Source organism: Vipera berus (genome assembly GCF_964194415.1).
Source record: "Vipera berus genome assembly, chromosome: 1".
NCBI classification, from domain to species: Eukaryota; Metazoa; Chordata; class Lepidosauria; order Squamata; family Viperidae; genus Vipera; species Vipera berus.
Window position 1 is genome coordinate 154,920,601 of NC_138202.1, and position 17,754 is coordinate 154,938,354.

The 17,754-nt window shown below is 41.8% G+C and overlaps 1 protein-coding gene across 1 annotated transcript in view; it reads right to left on the reverse strand.

Annotated features, from left to right (window-relative positions):
• The window catches only part of GRB14 (growth factor receptor bound protein 14), a 71,880-nt gene extending 67,099 nt beyond the window's left edge, over window positions 1-4,781 (reverse strand). Inside the window, exons 1-2 of the mRNA XM_081314480.1 lie at window positions 4,585-4,781; window positions 2,187-2,319 (exon numbers count right to left, since the gene is read on the reverse strand). Of these exons, the coding sequence (XP_081170606.1) occupies window positions 2,187-2,319; window positions 4,585-4,748 (297 nt within the window). The 5' untranslated portion in view covers window positions 4,749-4,781. The remainder of the gene's footprint in view (window positions 1-2,186; window positions 2,320-4,584) is intronic.
• Window positions 4,782-17,754: the final 12,973 nt, after the last annotated feature.

Here is a 17,754-nt window from a genome sequence, read left to right on the forward strand (position 1 = left end):
TAAAATGTCTGTTATATGGTTCCATTCTGATTCTCAATTAATAAAAAGTAGTGCTGAAGTTTGATTACCAGTCTTCCTACAAGAAACAGATTTATTTTGCCTAGTGCAGTCAAGTTATTTACAAACTGTGAATATCTAGAATCAGATAAACACAGGGGGGAAAATGAAGCAAAAGAATAAAATGTCCCTGGATTTAAATACCCTTGAGTTTTATTTTGGCCCTTCCAATCACATTCAAGGAAGTTAACAGAGTTGATTTGCCTTGAACTATTTTTATAGAGAAGTCATTTCTAGCTTATCTTTGACCAAAACAAGATTAATCACGCTAGTGTACATTTTCATTCCATTTATTCACTTATTTAAATTACTTGTGTTTCCCAAATAAGTGACATTCCAACACAAATATAATCAGAATAGAATAACAAGAGTTGGAAGGGATCTTGGAAGTTTTCTAATCTAACACACAACCGCTCAAGCAGGAAACTCTATCCCAGGGGTAGGCAACCTTGGCTCTTTTATGATTCGTGGACTTCAACTCCCAGAATTCCTGAGCCAGCATGGCTCACCTTGGAAACCTCTCCCTTTCCCCTCAGCATGGCTGGCTCAGGAATTCTGGGAGTTGAAGTCCACGAGTCCTAAAAGAGCCAAAGTTGCCTACCCCTGCTCTATACCATTTCAGATAAATGGAAAGAAATACAAGCTTTCTATCTCAAAGCTTTTAAAATCTTAATGTGAAGATTATCCATCAAACAGTAATTTATATTTTTATACTCAGTGATAAAACTAAACAACTAGCATTCAAACATGAAACACAGCTATGGGGATCACTTCTAAATTAATACTATGGTTCCTGAAGGCCATGTAAATCTGAGAGAATCTTAGAAGCAGGCTACTCTCTCCTAAGTATCTCCAATGATTCAAAAAATCCAATTTGCATTTCAGATTCTACGTATGTAGATACGCACAAGCTGTAATCTTTTACATGAGTCCTACACAGAGTTAAGTTAGGGAAGTATTGTCTGAATAGGCAAAAGATGACACAGTTGCCAGGACCATATTGATGCTAAGTACACCAGAAGTCAAATGTAGCTTCCAAATCAAAACTGGATACAGTATTTCATTGCTCAAATCAAAACTGCATACACTATTTTTTTCCCCAGCTTTGTGACTGTACAAAGCAAAATCACAAACTTGTATCTGAATCCATAGGAGCTAGATTATATAGGACGCTCCCCTGTTCAATGCATTCATTGGAATCCCATGCACTGCATTTTTATAAGATGTGAACAAAGTCTTAGTTATTAAGTTCTAGAACTCCAGGTAAGCATACAAAGGAATATGCTACGGATGCAGTATCTTGCAAAAGTTCCCAAATTCAGGCGGATTTTATTCCACACATCCTTCCTTGCAGGACAGACCACTCTTGTCCCCCCAACACTTAAGAGGGTCTGAAACTTAGGGCACTGCTTATCCCAATTAGACCCTCATTCATTTGGCCCCATACTGCCAACACGCTCAAAAGATTCAACAATTCAATTCAGCAGGAATCTTTCCATCCCAAATTGGAAATATCAGGGATTGATCTACGGCTTTCTTCCTCTTTTATCCCATGGTTGTTACCTTTAGTCATAGTTTATTCATAAGACACTTTCAGGGGGGGGAAATAAAAAAAAATCCAGAATCGGAATTAATATTTACCCATGACCCTTCTCCACCTGCAAATTGATCTTGTTATAGTATCATTTCAATTGTCCTTGTCACATATGTAATCATCTTTTGGATATTTCAATATGCTTTGTATTCACATACTTTATTAATGGTTAGGACACATGGGTGGAGCACAGCTTTATCTCCAGTTTTTTTAAGTGTGAAAAAGTACAGCCCTTGAGTATCTACTTCAAATGATTTGGTGAAACGATATGAACCCCAGCTTGGGTGTCCATGTTTATGATAAACAAAATATCTGAATATAGTTATATAATTAACATTCTATATAATTAACAAAGGATTATAGCTTGAAATAGCTGACAATAGGAGGAATCAGTAGGAGAAAATTCTAGGTTTAATTGCACATAATATTGTTGAAAGGTTTTGCAGTATAAACACTGAATCTGACGGGAACTGCAAAGAATAAGCATGTTTCTCTTCATAGCTTGGCTGTCAAATTTTTTTAAAAAAATGCTTACCTGTTTTATCTTGGGATTTGCCTTAGGCAACAGGCTGGCTGACAAAACTGATGTAAATGGTGAGACACAAAGTTCAGGAAAAGGATTTGGTATGGGTGGGATTTCTGGCATATTAAACACTGTCTTTTTTGTCCTATATTGAAGAGAGATCACGTATTGTTTATATAAGCATACTTATCTATATTCAGTTCAAAATTACAAGTAGTAGTTATACATGCAGAAATTGCAATCTGTGGACATGCACAGATTTTATTAGGAAAACCTGAAGCTAAATATCCCAAAGCCAAACCAATACTGGTGCTCCATTCTCCCAAGTGGAGAAAGCACATTTTGCACTGGAATGATTTCTAGCAACGTTCTTTGATTATGCAGGAAATGATTATTGATCTTGTCTTGCAGCCATATTCCTCAATTCTTAAAAGAATAAGATGGTAAATTGGATGAAAGCATTTTTTTTACTTCCAGATATCTGACTTATTAAGATCACAACCATGCTTGCTTGTTCTCATAAATTCTTACTTAGAGGTGAATCACACCATGGTTCACATAAGGCCTTCAGCTGCAATCTGTCTAGGTTCACTTGAGAAAATCCCATTTAAATTCAGTGGGATTTAAAGCTAGAGGAGTATATATTAAATGCAGAAACAATCCTAATATGAAAGATCAACAATCTTGGCACAATTCAAACTTATACAGTATTTCAAGTCATTTTTAATCGTCTAAATGGCATTGTTCTAGATTTCTTTGCAGTGAAGATTTTAGAAAAGTGAAGAGATTATCTACACATATTAGCATTGGGTACTATCAGCATTATAAATACTAGCTTGATTCTACTTCATGATTATTAATTAGCTTCACTTATGTATACAGTGTTTCTGGATAACAACATACATTTTGCACTATCCAAAGCACTTCCTTGAATGCTCTGAATAAGAAATTTCCTATAAAGGAATTTTTATAATGCAGCATAAATATTCAAGCTATTTTTCTCATATTTGGGTCTTAATTAATAATCCTAACATTTTGTACAAATATACATTCTTTTGAGTTTAAAAAAATGCTTTTACAATTCACTAGCAGGATCACAAATGGAGTAGTACTTACGTGCATCATTCTGTTAAATCATAATAAAGTTATAAATGGAATAGTGGCATTTCAATTCACTCCAAACGTTCTCATTTACAAATTCTGCCAATTATTTCTTGTTCAAAAAGTCTTTTGGTTATAGCAGACAAGAGCTCTTAATTATGTCAAATTAAGTTTTTTTTTTAAATGCAGAGACCATGGCAACAACATGTTCAAGTCCCACCTTGAATGTGTAAATGGTTAAAAATATATATATTTATAGGTCCTTCCTTGAAAAACCTATTTTTTTTAAAAAAAATTCTAATACTCTCTTTTGTATGATCTTCTAGCAACTGCACAGAAGCACTAAAACCTTTTCCTAGCCGGGCCCCTTCCACATGCATCTGATGTCAGCTCCCTTCATTCACAGCCAAGCTGGCATAGGGTGATTTGGTTATAATGTGGCAATATTGAAGACAACCTGGCCACCTTAGAAAGCCACTGTTTGAAACAGACTGGATTTCCTTTTGGAGTTGAATTCTTGCTGGAAGGGTGGATGGGGGAGGGGGGGAGGGGGGGAGGAGGTAGGGCACGTGTGAAGTTTTCTCTGCTGTGTATTGTGTTTCTGTGTGTGCGTTTAGGGATGAGAGAGAGGGAGGGAGAGGGGTGGTGGTGGAGGGGGGAAGAGAGAGATGCTTCTCACCAGACCTGGCCTGTTTCATCAGGTGCATCAGCCTTCAAGCTTCTGCAAGCCCAGGGGGCAAAAAATGCTCCTTCAAGCCTCCTCCCACTTTCTTTTCATTGCAACCCCTGGCTCTGCAATTCTTTTCTTCTCTCTCTCTCTCTCTCTCTCTCTCTCTCTCTCTCCAATTCTTTTCTCCTCTCCCCCCCCCCTCTCTCTCTCTCTCTCTCTCTCTCTCTCAGGGTATCAGTGCCAGAGTGGGTGGGCAAATCCAAAGTACTTGAACTCTCCTAAAACTCTTAGGGCAGTTTTTCCTCGTGTCTTGCTTAAAAAGGAATTAAAAAAACCCGCCTCTGATCAATAGCGAGTTACTCTTTGGACAGTCCCCATCCAAACCTTCGGCCCAGAACTAGTGCCTCTTTGAACGGCCCCCCACCACACCCCACACCCCAAGTCCTCCAAAGCGACCTGGTGAGCATCCCCTTTGGAGAAGCTTGGTCCCATTCCCTCCTCAAGGTACACTGTCTCTGAACATGGAGGATTCATTAGGATTCTCCAGCTCTCCTCCGGCATGCTTGGCAGACCCCGGCCTTCTTCTTTCCCTCCTCTTCCTCCCTCCCTCCCTCCCTGCCTTCCAAGGGAAAGGCTTACCTGTCCTCTCGGGCGAGCTGGGCCGAGATCCCCGGAGCCGGCGGAGTCCCCCAGGCGATTTCTCCCACGCTGCTCCCTCCCTCGCTCCTGGCCGGGCAGAGTCTCCGACGCTCGGCTGCCACCCCACCCGCCTGGCTCTGCAAACCGGGCAAGGAAGCGGCCATCCTGGTCGGCGCCGGCTGCGGGGGCTTTTTTAAAGGCACATCCTCCGCGGGCAAAGCAAGCAGCGCGATCACGGGGCCGCAGAGCCCCAGCCAGCCAGCCAGCCGAGGCACACCTTCCTTCCCTTCGCCCGGCTCGCCCGGCCCCACGTGCGGCGTTTTAGCGAGAAGGGGAGGAGCCGAAGGGGAAAGCCGTCAAGGTAACTCCGGGCGGGCATTCCCCCGGAGGGCGGGTGTTGCAAAGCGGGGAGCCGGCGGAGGCGGGCAAAAGAGGGCTCGGCCGGGCTCCCCTGCCGGAGGCTCCCGTTAGCAGCCTTCGCCCCATCCTCTCTACCCGAATGCTGCTGGGCGAGAGGCCGGGTGGGTGGGTAGCCTTCTCGGGGAGGCCGGTAACCGAGGCGCATTCCTCTGGGAGGAAGCCCTCCCCCGAACCGGTTCGGAGGAAGCCCGCTTCGGCTTTCCTCACAGCTTTTGTCTTAGGCGCCTCCTTTGAAGCCCCGAAGTCAGTCCTGAGGGGGGGGGGGGAGGCACCCGTCGTCTTTTTTTTTCTTTTTTTGCCTTTACAGGAAGGACTTTGATTTTCCTCGCTATTGTCTGAATGCTGGGTCTCAAAGGTGGGGAGAAGGATTCGCGCGTGTGCAGAGCCCCACGAGTCGGGACTGATTTGACGAGGTTGCCCTGGGATAGGAAAGGCCCGGGTTTAACCTCCACAGAGCGGGGCTAAGGAGAAAAAAAAAAGAGAGGGAGGGACAGACACCTACCTTGGCCCTGAGCTCTTAGCAGAAGTAAATTATATATATATAAGTATTTGTATTTGTTAAGTATTTGTCAAGGCTTTTTTGAAAGCACCTTGCTACTTAACTCTTTCATTCCTGTTTTGGCCTGTCTCAAGGCTTATCTTTATTAGCAATTTGAATAATTTGCAGAAATAATGAGCTGTCATAAGTTGACTATATCCTGTAGATAAGCCTTGAGACAGGCCAAAACAGGAATGAAAGAGTTAAGTAGCAAGGTGCTTTCAAAAAAGCCTTGACAAATACTTAACATATATTTGCCTTGCCTTCTAGCTAATAAAAAGAGAGAAAGAACCTGTGGCTCAGGAAGTTAAAACACTGCCTAATATATAATCAGCCCAGGTTCGAATCTCAGATAAAGGGTATGACTGACTGATGAGAACATAAAGAGTTTGAAATGGCCATCTCAGCCTCCCAAATTCTTTATTAGCAATTTGAATAATTTGCACATATATATATATATATATATATATATATATATATATATATATATATATATATATATATATGTGTGTGTGTGTGTGTGTATGTATGTATGTATGTATGTATGTATGTATGTATATGTATATGTATGTATGTATTTAAGAAGGTAAACTTGCCTAGCTTTTGAAAAACCTGACGCCGCAGCGCTGCGTAGTAAAAGTTTACTTTTAACTTTTTGAATAACGCCCTGTTTTTTTGAAATCTGCAGAGTTGGTCATCTTTTCTGGTAAAAGGAAAGAGAGGGAGGAGGGGGTTTGGTTTCGCCCGTTTAAAGTTAAATCTCTTTTTGATCGTGTTTGACACACAACTTAACACTTTACTTGTGACAATGTAGAATTGGTTTTGAGTGAATGAATGAACCTTTATTGTCAAAGCACAGCCATGTATACATTGAGATTGGCTGAGCCTCCCTTCCTGCCCCCACCCCTCAACTCACAGTGACAACAAACCCTCCATCTTATTACACCATGTGAATATTTCCCGTTCAAAAGCCTAACAGCCCAGGGATAAAAGCTGTTCTTCAGCCTGTTGGTGCAGCTGGCTATACTCCTATATATCTCCTACCCCATGGTAGGAGAGTAGAGAGATACCGTCCAGGGTGTGAGTCATTCCTGAGAATTTTCCTCACTCTTGCACTGCTTTTATAAAAGTTTTTTTTAAGGATCTAGTAATCTATAGGCCTAGGAATTTCTGATCTGTGAGATTAGCCATAGTTTGCTTTAAATTCCTCCTTCAATTTGTCCTAAACTTCTGTAGTATTAGATGATTCTCATTGATTCTGACCTTTTCCCTTGATAATCCATGACATACTGTGCTAGCCATATCTGAAAACATGCTTATGCTACAAGCTGGATGGTTATTTCCTATTAAGCCATGATTTGCTTTAGCAGAATTTATTAAATGAGTTCAAGTAAATTAAAACCAAAAACCAACATGGCTTAGTGATTTGGAAATGTGAATCTAGCATTATTCTACAGAAGCCACTAAAATTTAGGAAAAAGCTGGACTTGGGGATCCCAGGGAGCTTTCAGTCTTAATTTTACATCATGGTCTTTCAAACTTGGCAATTTTAAGCATGATGGATGAGGAATTCTGGGAGTTGAAGTCCATACATCTTAAAGGTGTCAAATTTAAAAAAAAACATTGGCAAAGGGAATAGACTAGACTAGAGACTGGCCTGCGGTGTGATCTGTGTGCAGTGGAGCATTTGTTAAAAACAGCCATCAAAAGGACCATCCATGATTTTAAACCACCTTCTTTTGTTGCCATGACTGCATTTTTTGTGGTTTTGACTTGAGCACAGTACTCTCATAATTCAAATCTATTGAAAACCCAACAGCTTATTTGTACAAAATGATATGCCAAAGTTTGCTTAACAACTGCAAACTATTTATTTAAAAGACTTATACAACATGCATGGGCTTACACATCCTGTTAAACCATGGTTAACCCATCAAAAGAGTTGGGTTTGCAGACAACACTAAGGCAAACTAGCATGTTATATGAATTATGCTAAGGATTTATTTCACTCAAGACTGTTGATTAAAATATTTGGTTAGTTTCACATATGCTAAACCCCAAATTATGGTTTGTAGACCACAATGACAGCATCACACCATGATTTAAACAGCCATTTTATGCCTTAGTAGTTATACAATGTATGAGATTTCTTTCTGAGTCAGGCCAGTAGCCCATTTACTCTGATATTTTTGCTACTTCCAATTCAGCAAGGTTGCATGCTTAACAGGAAATGCCTGGAATATGTTTTATGGAAAGTCAAGCTTTGGCCTCTGCCCTGAGTTAGTTCTATGTTAATTTAACATTTCATAGTCAAGAAGCATATTTTCCAGCAGTTCTAATTAAATTTAATCATAGGAACTTTTGTATTTAATTACTTTCCATGAGATAGTCCAAATTCTCAGCTGTGAATATTGCAGCCCTTAGGTTTGTTACAAGAAGATTAAAATAGGATTTCTCTATCGAATGTAATGTAAAGTTATTGCTACTGTTTGGCTATGCCACATAGGAATGTGTTAATTGTAGGATTTTAGCTACTGGGGTAGGCAACAATAAGTTTCCAGGTGTTTTCTACATTATTAATTGCTAGGAGGCGCAGCTTTCCTAGCCCTGGCAAGTAATTCTGAAGTTTTTAATATTGGAAAGTTCCCATGGTTTGAAACTCTCCTTTTCTATGAACTGTGTCATTCCAAATTCAGGTTCCATGTGGTCTGAAAAATAAGCAACATCTCCATCTCCTGAATTGAGATTTTACAATTGCCAGCTTTGCCCACACATCAGGAGCCACCTGCTATAAGGATTTCTGACAAATGAGATTTTTGGTCCTTGGCTGCTTGTTAAAAAAAAATCAAGCTAGAAGGATTGAGGGGAGGCTTTGAAGAGAAGCTAACAGGCCCTCTGCCTGTACATTTTACGCCCTGCTCTTCAGGATCAACAATAAAACCCTGATTACCATCACATTAATTTGTGCCTAAAGCAAATATTGTTTGGCATTAAAAATGTTCGAGAACAACAAATCAGGAAATTAAGCAAACCAAGGTCAGATGCAAAACCTACTGATTCTCTAGTGCACCTCCTCTTATTTCAAGAAAGAATGGCTTCACTATTTGATTCTTTGTGATGAGTTGAAAAGGCCAAAGGGCATTCACATGGCTTTTAGGACTTATTCTACAGCGGTGCTGATTGCCTTACTACAATAGAAATTGTTGAGCCAAAGATGGTGCTTGTCCAAGCCCCTCAGACTGAAAAGGGAAGAATGGCCAGATTGTAAAGTTGCCATAAGAGCTGCTAAAGATTTCAAACTGAAGTATGTGTGTTGGGGGAATTAGATGCATGTCAGGAGCCACCCTCCCACATTCAGGACAAAAAAAGGTAGATTTAAATTTACAATTTAAATTTAAGCTTAGCAGGATTGGGCTGGGGCTAAATAGAGACTACTTCACAATTACTCACACTGTTTAATACCTTCTACCCTTTATAGTCTGATTTTCTGAGAACCTGATTTTCTGGACCCCACACCAAAGGCTTTGGAGTAGATTATAAGACTTTATGTACAGATCTGATTTAATCCCACCGGTTAGATGTGTCTTTTGTACATCATAATAGTACACTATTTTTTCCCGTATCAAATGTTAACAGTTCTGATTGACAGTGAGAAATGCCACATATTCCCATGTCAAACTGGCCATCTAAGAAATCTTAACAAACAGCATCAAAATAAATATATCCTGTAAAGTAAGTCCAGTCTGTTACATATTTAGATCTTGAAAAAGACAAAGACTATCCACATGATCTATGAGATTGGCAGGTAAGAAAGGAAGCATGAGAGATGTTTTATTTGTTGCTTCCTGATGTGCTTTCGCTTATATAGCAGAATTTAGATATTCTTGGTGCTGAATCTCTTACGGAAAGAAGATTTGCATTAGAGAGAATAATTAAAAAGTGAAGGAACGCACATCTGGACAAGTATGGACCTGAGAGACCAAAGGTTTATGATTGGTTAGGAACTTTAGTAGCTTTGTATATACAAGAGCTCACCTGCGAAGAAGAGAATCGAAATAATGAGAAAAATGCTGGAAGATGTTTTGAAAAAAGGGACAACATTAAGGTAGTTTGTGCCTCTCGTTCTTTTTCAAAACTGGCAGCACATTTTCCCATGAAATTGGACACCTGTGATGGTCAGATCAAAACAGTCACTGCTTGATATTTTTGACACACATATCCCAATGACATCTGTAGTGTAAACCTTGCATAAATTAAATACCATTGCAAAAAGCAACACAAACAATCCAATCTCCAGAATAAAAAGCTTGGGGAAGGGGGCACACTACTGGCTCATATTTAAGTGATTGCCCACTAGGACTCCGAGATCCCTCTCACAGTTACCATTATTGGGCACCTTACACCTAGACTGTACCTGTGCATTTGATTTTTCTTGCCTAAATGTAGAACCTTACTTTTTTCACCATTGAATTTGATTTTGTTAGACTTCTGTGTCTTGTTTTATTAAAGAAGGAACAACTACTTTTATAAAAGACTGGAAACCCTTAATGGACTTTTTGCTGAAAATGGATAAAAATGAAGTAGTGATTTCTGGATTTACAAATTAAAAGGATGTACGTGGGAAGAAGGTGACTATGTGTTATAATTCTGAAGGGAGTGAAATGGTATCTGGTATACCCAGATTGTTGGGGGCAATTAAGCTGACTTTGTAATAATGCCGCTTGGGGTGTGTGTGAAAGCCCTAATAAGCAGGCATATACATAGAATGAAGGCTACTGCTAAGCTTGTAAGCCGCCCTGAGTCTTCGGAGAAGGGCGGGATATAAATGGAATTAAAATAAATAAATGAATAAAATAAATATATATATAACCCCTATAAAAATATTGGAAGTCACTTCTTTTAAGTATCTTCCCTCCCTTTTTTCTTTACTTTCAATACTTTTTTCTTTCTTTCCTACTTCTAGATTTTTTTTAAATTTATCCTTTGTAAATCCATATATAACTTGGTAAAACAAATAATAAAAATTATATTTCAGAAAAGAAATAGGGGGGTGGGGTGGGGTGTATGGATTTGAAGAGTCCTCTTTGGGTTTGGGCCAGAAACCCAAAGCAATCCTGAGAAAGGATTGCATCCATGGGAAAAAGGTGGTGAGCGAAACTAGGAGCAGTTGGAGGAAGAAAAGAGAAAAGAAAAGGAGGCAGCTACGAGCAGCCAGATGAAAGGGGAAAAAAGTTGCAACAGTAAAGCCAAGAATCGAAAAGCCAGAGTGGGGCAGAGTGACTCATCCGGCAGATGCAGCCACAAAAGAAACCCCGCAGGTAGAGAAGCAGATCGATGGCAACCCACTCGTAGGAGGAAAAGGCTGTGGGAAAAAGGCAGGTCTGAAATAAAAGTTAACGGAGAGGCCGAAGTGAACTCAGCAGTCTTTAAAAAGAGAGTCACCAATTTGGCAGAGACTGCAACTGATTGGGTTTCCCAGTGAAAAGTTGAAAAGGGCAAGGAATGCAATTATATAAGGCTGAAAAGACTGTACTGTGAATAAGTGATCAGGATAATAAGAATTTTATTTATTATATATTTATATATTTATATTTATATATTTTATTACATTTATATACCGCCCTTTCCCGAAGGACTCAGGGCGGTTTACAGGGTAATTAAAAAAACCAAGATACAAAAGTTAAAAACAAATTTTAAAAAAAATTATATTTGTCCCTGCATAAATAAAACCCCAGTTAAAATTAAGATTAATTCTCAGCCTGGGCCAGAGAGCTCAAAGAGCCAGGTCTTCAGGTCCCGGCGGAATGAACGGAGGTCGGGGGCAGTCCTCAGCTCCACTGGCAGCTAGTTCCAAAGGGCAGGCGCCCCCACTGAGAAGGCCCTATCCCTGGGTGTCGTCCGCCGGCAATCTCTTACCGGTGGCACCCTGAGAAGACCCTCCCTGTGGGAGCGCACTGGACGAAGGGAACTTGATGCCGGCAGCAGGTGTTCCCTCAGATATCCCGGACCCAAGCCATTTAGGGCTTTATAGGTCATCACCAGCACCTTGAATCTCACCCGGAGGGCAACCGGGAGCCAATGCAGCTCGCGGAGTAGAGATGTTACATGGGAGTATCGGGAAACCCCCATCACAACTCGCGCAGCCGCATTCTGCACCAGCTGAAGCCTCCGAGTGGTCCTCAAGGGCAGCCCCATGTAGAGAGCGTTGCAGTAGTCTAAACGGGAGGTCACGAGTGCATGAGTGACTGTGCGTAGGGCATCTCGGTCCAGATAGGGTCGCAACTGGCGCACCAGGCGAACCTGGGCAAAAGCCCCCCTGGTCACGGCTCCTATATGGTCTTCAAAATTGAGTCGTGAATCCAGGAGGACGCCCAAGTTGCGAGCCCTATCAACGGGGGGTAACACCTCACCCCCCATCGTTAGAGATGGAATACTCTGGTTGACCCGAGATGCCGATATGCACAGCCACTCAGTCTTGGCGGGATTGAGACGAAGACTGTTTCTCCCCATCCAGACCTGGACCGCCTCCAGGCAACGGGACATCACGGCGAGGGCATCGCTGGGTTGGTTCGGGGTGGAAAGAAAAAGTTGGGTATCATCAGCGTACTGATGATACCCCACCCCGAAACCACGAATGATCTCACCCAGCGGCTTCATATAGATGTTGAACAGGAGGGGCGAGAGAACTGACCCCCATTATGATATGTACTGTTTCGTAGTATAAATCACACTGTTGCAATCATACAAAAGACACGAGGATTAGGAAGTCCACATGCCATAGGCACAGGAGCAGGGCAGAGTTAGAAGAAAAAATGTTTTTGTAATGACATAGCTTTACCTTTGAAATGATTCAACAAACAAACAGTCTTGCATGGGGCAGATATACATTCTTGCAGAATGTATATCTGCTTTGGAGATCTTCTTACAATTCTATATCTGTCTATATAAGATTCTTGTAAGGGACATGGTGGCTCAGTGGGTTAGGACGCTGAGCTTGTCGATCAGAAGATCGGCAGTTTGGCGGGTCGAATCCCGAGTGCCGCGTAACAGTGAGCGCCTGTTACTCATCCCAGCTTCTGCCAACCTAGCAGTTCGGAAGCACGTAAAAATGCAAGTAGAAAAATAGGGACCACTACGGTGGGAAGGTAACAGCGTTCCGTGCGCCTTTGGCGTCTAGTCCTGCCGGCCACATGACCACGGAGACGTCCTCGGACAAGCGCTGGCTCTTCGGCTTTGAAATGGAGATGAGCACCGGCCTCTAGAGTTGGAAACGACTAGCACACATGTGCGGGGGAACCTTTACCTTTAAGATTCTTCTCATGACCTTTAACTGGGTGAAACAGTCCATCATTGAGCAACAAGATACCTTGAATGGGCCAAAATCTGGGACCCATGGCTCCCATGGGAATGAAATTTGGAAAAGTTCTACTTTCTTCAGTGCTACTGAGTGATGCTGCGCTGGTGGGATTTTGCTGTCCTGACATGATCTCCATTTCAGTAACCGTTTCCCAGCCAGCCTCGCAATCCCTTGCCCCATCCCTTACCCAGTAGCAAAGAATTAATTCATTGTGTGGGTCTTAAAGATGCAAGAACTTTAAGGTCCATGAAGAAAGTCTTGGATATTTTTATTGCTTTATGTGCCCGTTCTCTGGCACACAAAAATGCACATAAAAGGCTGAGGGTGGTTTTGAACTTGAGTCTTTCTGGAACCAGTCTGGTATCCTAACTCAGTGTTTCTCAACCTTACCAACTTTAAGATACATGGACTTCAGCTCCCAGAATTCCCTAGGCAACTGTAATGATGGGAATTCTGGGAATTGACGTTCACACATCTAAAAGTTGCTAAGGTTGAGAAACATTGATTTTGCTCTCAGGACCCCTTACCGCTTTAAAAATTACTGTATGGAGAACTCCAAAAGAGCTGTTATTTGTATGAGTTATGTTTATCAGTATTTAGTACATTAAAATTTTAAATAGATGCTTTTATAGAATATTGAATCATATTCAAATAATATTAAACCATTAGAAACTCAAATACTTTGGCCACCTGGAGAAGAGTGGAGAAGAGCCTAATGCTGGGAAAGGTTGAGGGCAAGAGAAGAAGGGGACGATGGAGAATGAGGTGGTTGGACGGAGTCACTGAAGCAGTAGGTGTGAGCTTAAATGGACTCCAGAAGAGGATAGAGGACAGGAAGGCCTGGAGGACCGTTGTCTATGGGGTTGCAATGGGTCAGACACGACTTCGCAACTAACAACAACATTAGATATCAACATAAACACTCATGAAAAAAACTATATTTTAACAAATAAAACATGAGAAGACTGACATTGTTTTTTAAATTTTAAATACACCTTCAATATTTGGCAAATAATTTTGATTTTGTATGGCCCTGAGATGGTTTGGGGGTTCTCAGACCACATTTTAAGAAACACTGATTAGAGGAAGCATATCCTAGAATGAATAGGCTTGAATTATGGAATGTTTTGCATGACTGTGGAGTTGAAGGGTAAGGCACTAAAAGCAAGATTGATGGAACTGCAGCACTCCCCAAATACATTAAATGCTTCAGCATTGATCAGGAAGCAAAATAATATGTGATAATTCTTTGATTAAATAAAGGTGTAAGATATGTTTGTGATAATATTAGTGGTAAGTTAACTATTTGCAGCACATGGTAGATTTTATGCAAATACTGATTGTAAAGTAAGGGATAATTTGTGGTTTGGTTGCAAGGAATGAAAGTTTATAAAGAGAAAGAAGTGGTTGGGCCCACTTTATGGAAGTGAGAGTTGGCTCTGTCAGGTGATATGTGAAATTAAGTGGAAATGGTTTACTTAAAGTAGCATGTGTAGTAAAACACAGAGATAGGATTGATAATGAATAAGTGCTGAATGAATGTGGACTGAATAAGAAAGTGAGTGACCAGTACAGAAGATATAGGTTGGGGTGATTTGGTCATATGGAGAAAATGAACCAGTCGCAAAACAAATAAGTGAAACTGTCAACCAATGGAGAGGAAGTGAAAAGCTGAGAAACTCATGGGTAATGGAGTTGCTGAGATATTCAAAAAGAACAAGAAGAAAAGTTTAAGGAACAAGACAATGTTAATTAGTGGCTTATGGTAGAAGCAGAGATGTTTCACAGTTTGTCTGGATAGAAAAGTAAAAGTGCAGTGAATGAAGTTGCTGTAAATGGATTTCCAGCTATATTTACTGATCACCTCTTTCATTTCTGCAGCTTACTACTTTCTTACACTTTTTCTGTGCTGTTCCTCATAATGTTGCTTACCCTAAAAGGGAGTAGCCTAATGTAAGTTTATATGTTTACAAATGCCGTATTTGTCACTTTCTCATGATCAACGTCTCCTTAATGAATAAATGCAGTTTGGTAGGCTGTCTGTGATCAGAGACTGTAAACTATTTGGGGGAAGTTCACACTCCTGTGTGATTCACATCCTCGAATGTGGCATCGCTGTTAGAGCATTTAATTTAGTGTGAGATACAACTATGAAAAGAAAATCCAAATTTAGGTTTCATGAATTGAGTTCTTCTCCCTGCTATGCTTCTTTCGGAAATGTGTCAAAAATGCAAAAAGCAAGTTCCTGTCCTATTTTGTGCTCTTTGTGGTGACAACGATGAGAAATTTGATTGTGCCCTTCTCAGTTCACTTTGTTCCCATAGACATCTAAAGAACACAACTGTTAATATTTGCTTGGAATGAGGTCCCCACACGGCCGTCTCAGGACTTAAGAGCCAGCCCCAGAGAGCTTGGTGTCGTTCATCTTTCCATTCCCCACCATCTAGTCAGAGCTGAAGAAGCTTCTTGGATGAGAAGCGAAACATCTTCAAAGCAAAACAAGAAAGTCCAGTTGTCACCTTTGGGACCCCATTTGTTGTTGGCTGCAGAAGTCAAAACTTAAATTTGTTAAATTTGTATCTTCAGAGATATTTATCTCTGTAGTGCATCAATATTTCACTGAATTTCTTTGAAAAGAAAAATGTTACACCACGCTAGTATCTATGAGCTACCATGAGATTAAGATGTATTAGTGTCTTAAAACAGGGCTTTTCAACCAGTGGTACGGGTACCACCTGTGGTACATTGGCACCTGGCAGGTGGTACGCGACCATCCTAGGAAAGTGGTAGCGGGGGAGGGGAATGAGCTGAACCGGTGGCAGCACCGCACAAGCCTGAGCAAGAGACAGCTGGAGCTGCAGGGCTGTCAGGGCTCAGCGGAAGCACCAGGATCCAGCTGGAGCTCGGCGCTGATCCTGGCGCTTCTGCTGAGCCCAAAAGCGCCTATCAGCTGGAATGTTGCAGCATCTCCAGGGTCTTGTGATTTACATTCAGATGCTTGGCAACTGATTCATATTTATGATGGTCACCGTGTCCCATGGTCATGTGAAGTGACCAAAACTACTGCAACCACCCAGCAGATGGGGGGGGGGAATAAAAACCAAACACCCCCCACCCCACCCCCACTGCCAATCCTCAACAGAAATGCTCACAATGAAAACCTCGGATAGGAGGAAAAGCGTCGCCGGGCAGGCAGGCAGGTGTCTTCCTCGGCTGTGGCTTGGGGGGGCATTTTTTTCAGTGCCATTGTAACTTCGAGCAGTCACTAAGCGAACTGTTGTAAGTCGAGGACTACCTGTACTTCATCACTTTTTTTGCTTTTTTTTTTTGGTCACGTTTTTGACACCTTGCTAGGCGACTGGTGGTACTTGGTTGTTGCCATATCCTAAAAGTGGTACAATGGGTGAAAAGATTGAAAAGCCCTGTCTTAAAATACATAGAAAACATAAAATGTTTTGAGGATGGGGAACGGAATGGATGGTGGGGATAGCAGGGTAGGGCAGTGTATTGTGATAGAGTCAGGGAATGGGAAATGTGGTGGGAGACAAGAGGCAGGCCCCTCAGTCTTCAGTACAATCTTGTGCTCCGGCCCCCTTACACTCAACCCACTTACCTGGTCAGCAGATCTGTGGGGGCCTGGGTTTTTAGGCTGCCTGCTTTTAAATGCCAAGTCAGTCCTTTCTTGGCCAATAGACCCTCCTCACAATTATCCACACCCTAGTCCTCTGCAATATGCTCTACGTGGAGTTGCCTTTGAAAAGCATCCAGAAGCTCTCATTCAAAATGTGGCGGCTCGTATAGCTCTGTGCAAGTTTAGATTTGCACATGTCGCCTCTCTTGCGGGAGGTGGCTTTGGTTGCCAATTTGCTTCCAGGTACAATCCAAGGTGCTGACTGTCACCTTTAAAGCCCTACACGACTTGGGGCCAGGCTATTTGAAGAGTTGTCTTTTCTTGGTTACCTCTACCTGATCCATCAGTGTGAGGAGGTAAGGTGTTTCATGGATGCCCTCCATTAAGAAGGTCCATCTAGTCTACTAGGACCAAGAAGAAGGGCCTTCTCTTCTCTCCCTGAAGAAACAAGACTGGCCCCCGTATCGATACACTTTTAAAAGGCCCTGAAGACATGGTTTTGCCAGCAGGCCTGGGGAGCCCAAGGTAATACAGAGCATCAAGTGGCTTGTCTGATTGTTGACAAGGGGGCTGAGGGTGTACTGGGTTTTGAAATTGGGCTCTTATTTCTGCAAGCCGTGTACATTTTCTAAATAAAATGAAATGAAAATATTACTACTAGAAACAACTGAAGCATCTCATGCAATTAATTACCAAAACATTTCATCAGTTCTTAAAATTCAACCAAGCAATCACAATAAAGCTGGAAGAGACCTTGGAGGTCTTCTAGTCCAACCCTCTGCTCAATATACTATGCTATGCTATGCTATGCTATACTATACTATACTATACTATTTCAGATAGATGGCTTTTCTTAAAAACCTCCAGTGATGAAACACCCACAACGTCTGAAGGCAAGCTGTTCCACTGGCTAATGGTTGTCATTGCTAGGAAGTTTCTCCTTAATTCCAGGTTGCTTCTATCCTTAATTACCGTATATACTTGAGTATAAGCCGAATTTTTCAGCCCACTTTTTGGGCTGAAAAATTCCACTTCGGCTTATACTCCAGTCAACAAAAAAACTTACCGAGGACTTGTGCGCGGCCGAGGCTTTGGTGCTTCCGGGATCGCGCGCACCTCTCCCAAGCCACCGCCGTCCGAGACCTGCAGGTCTCCGTTCCTCCGCGCCCTGCCTGCCTGCTTCTTTCAGCTGTCTGCCCATCAGCTGTCCATAGGGATGCTGCA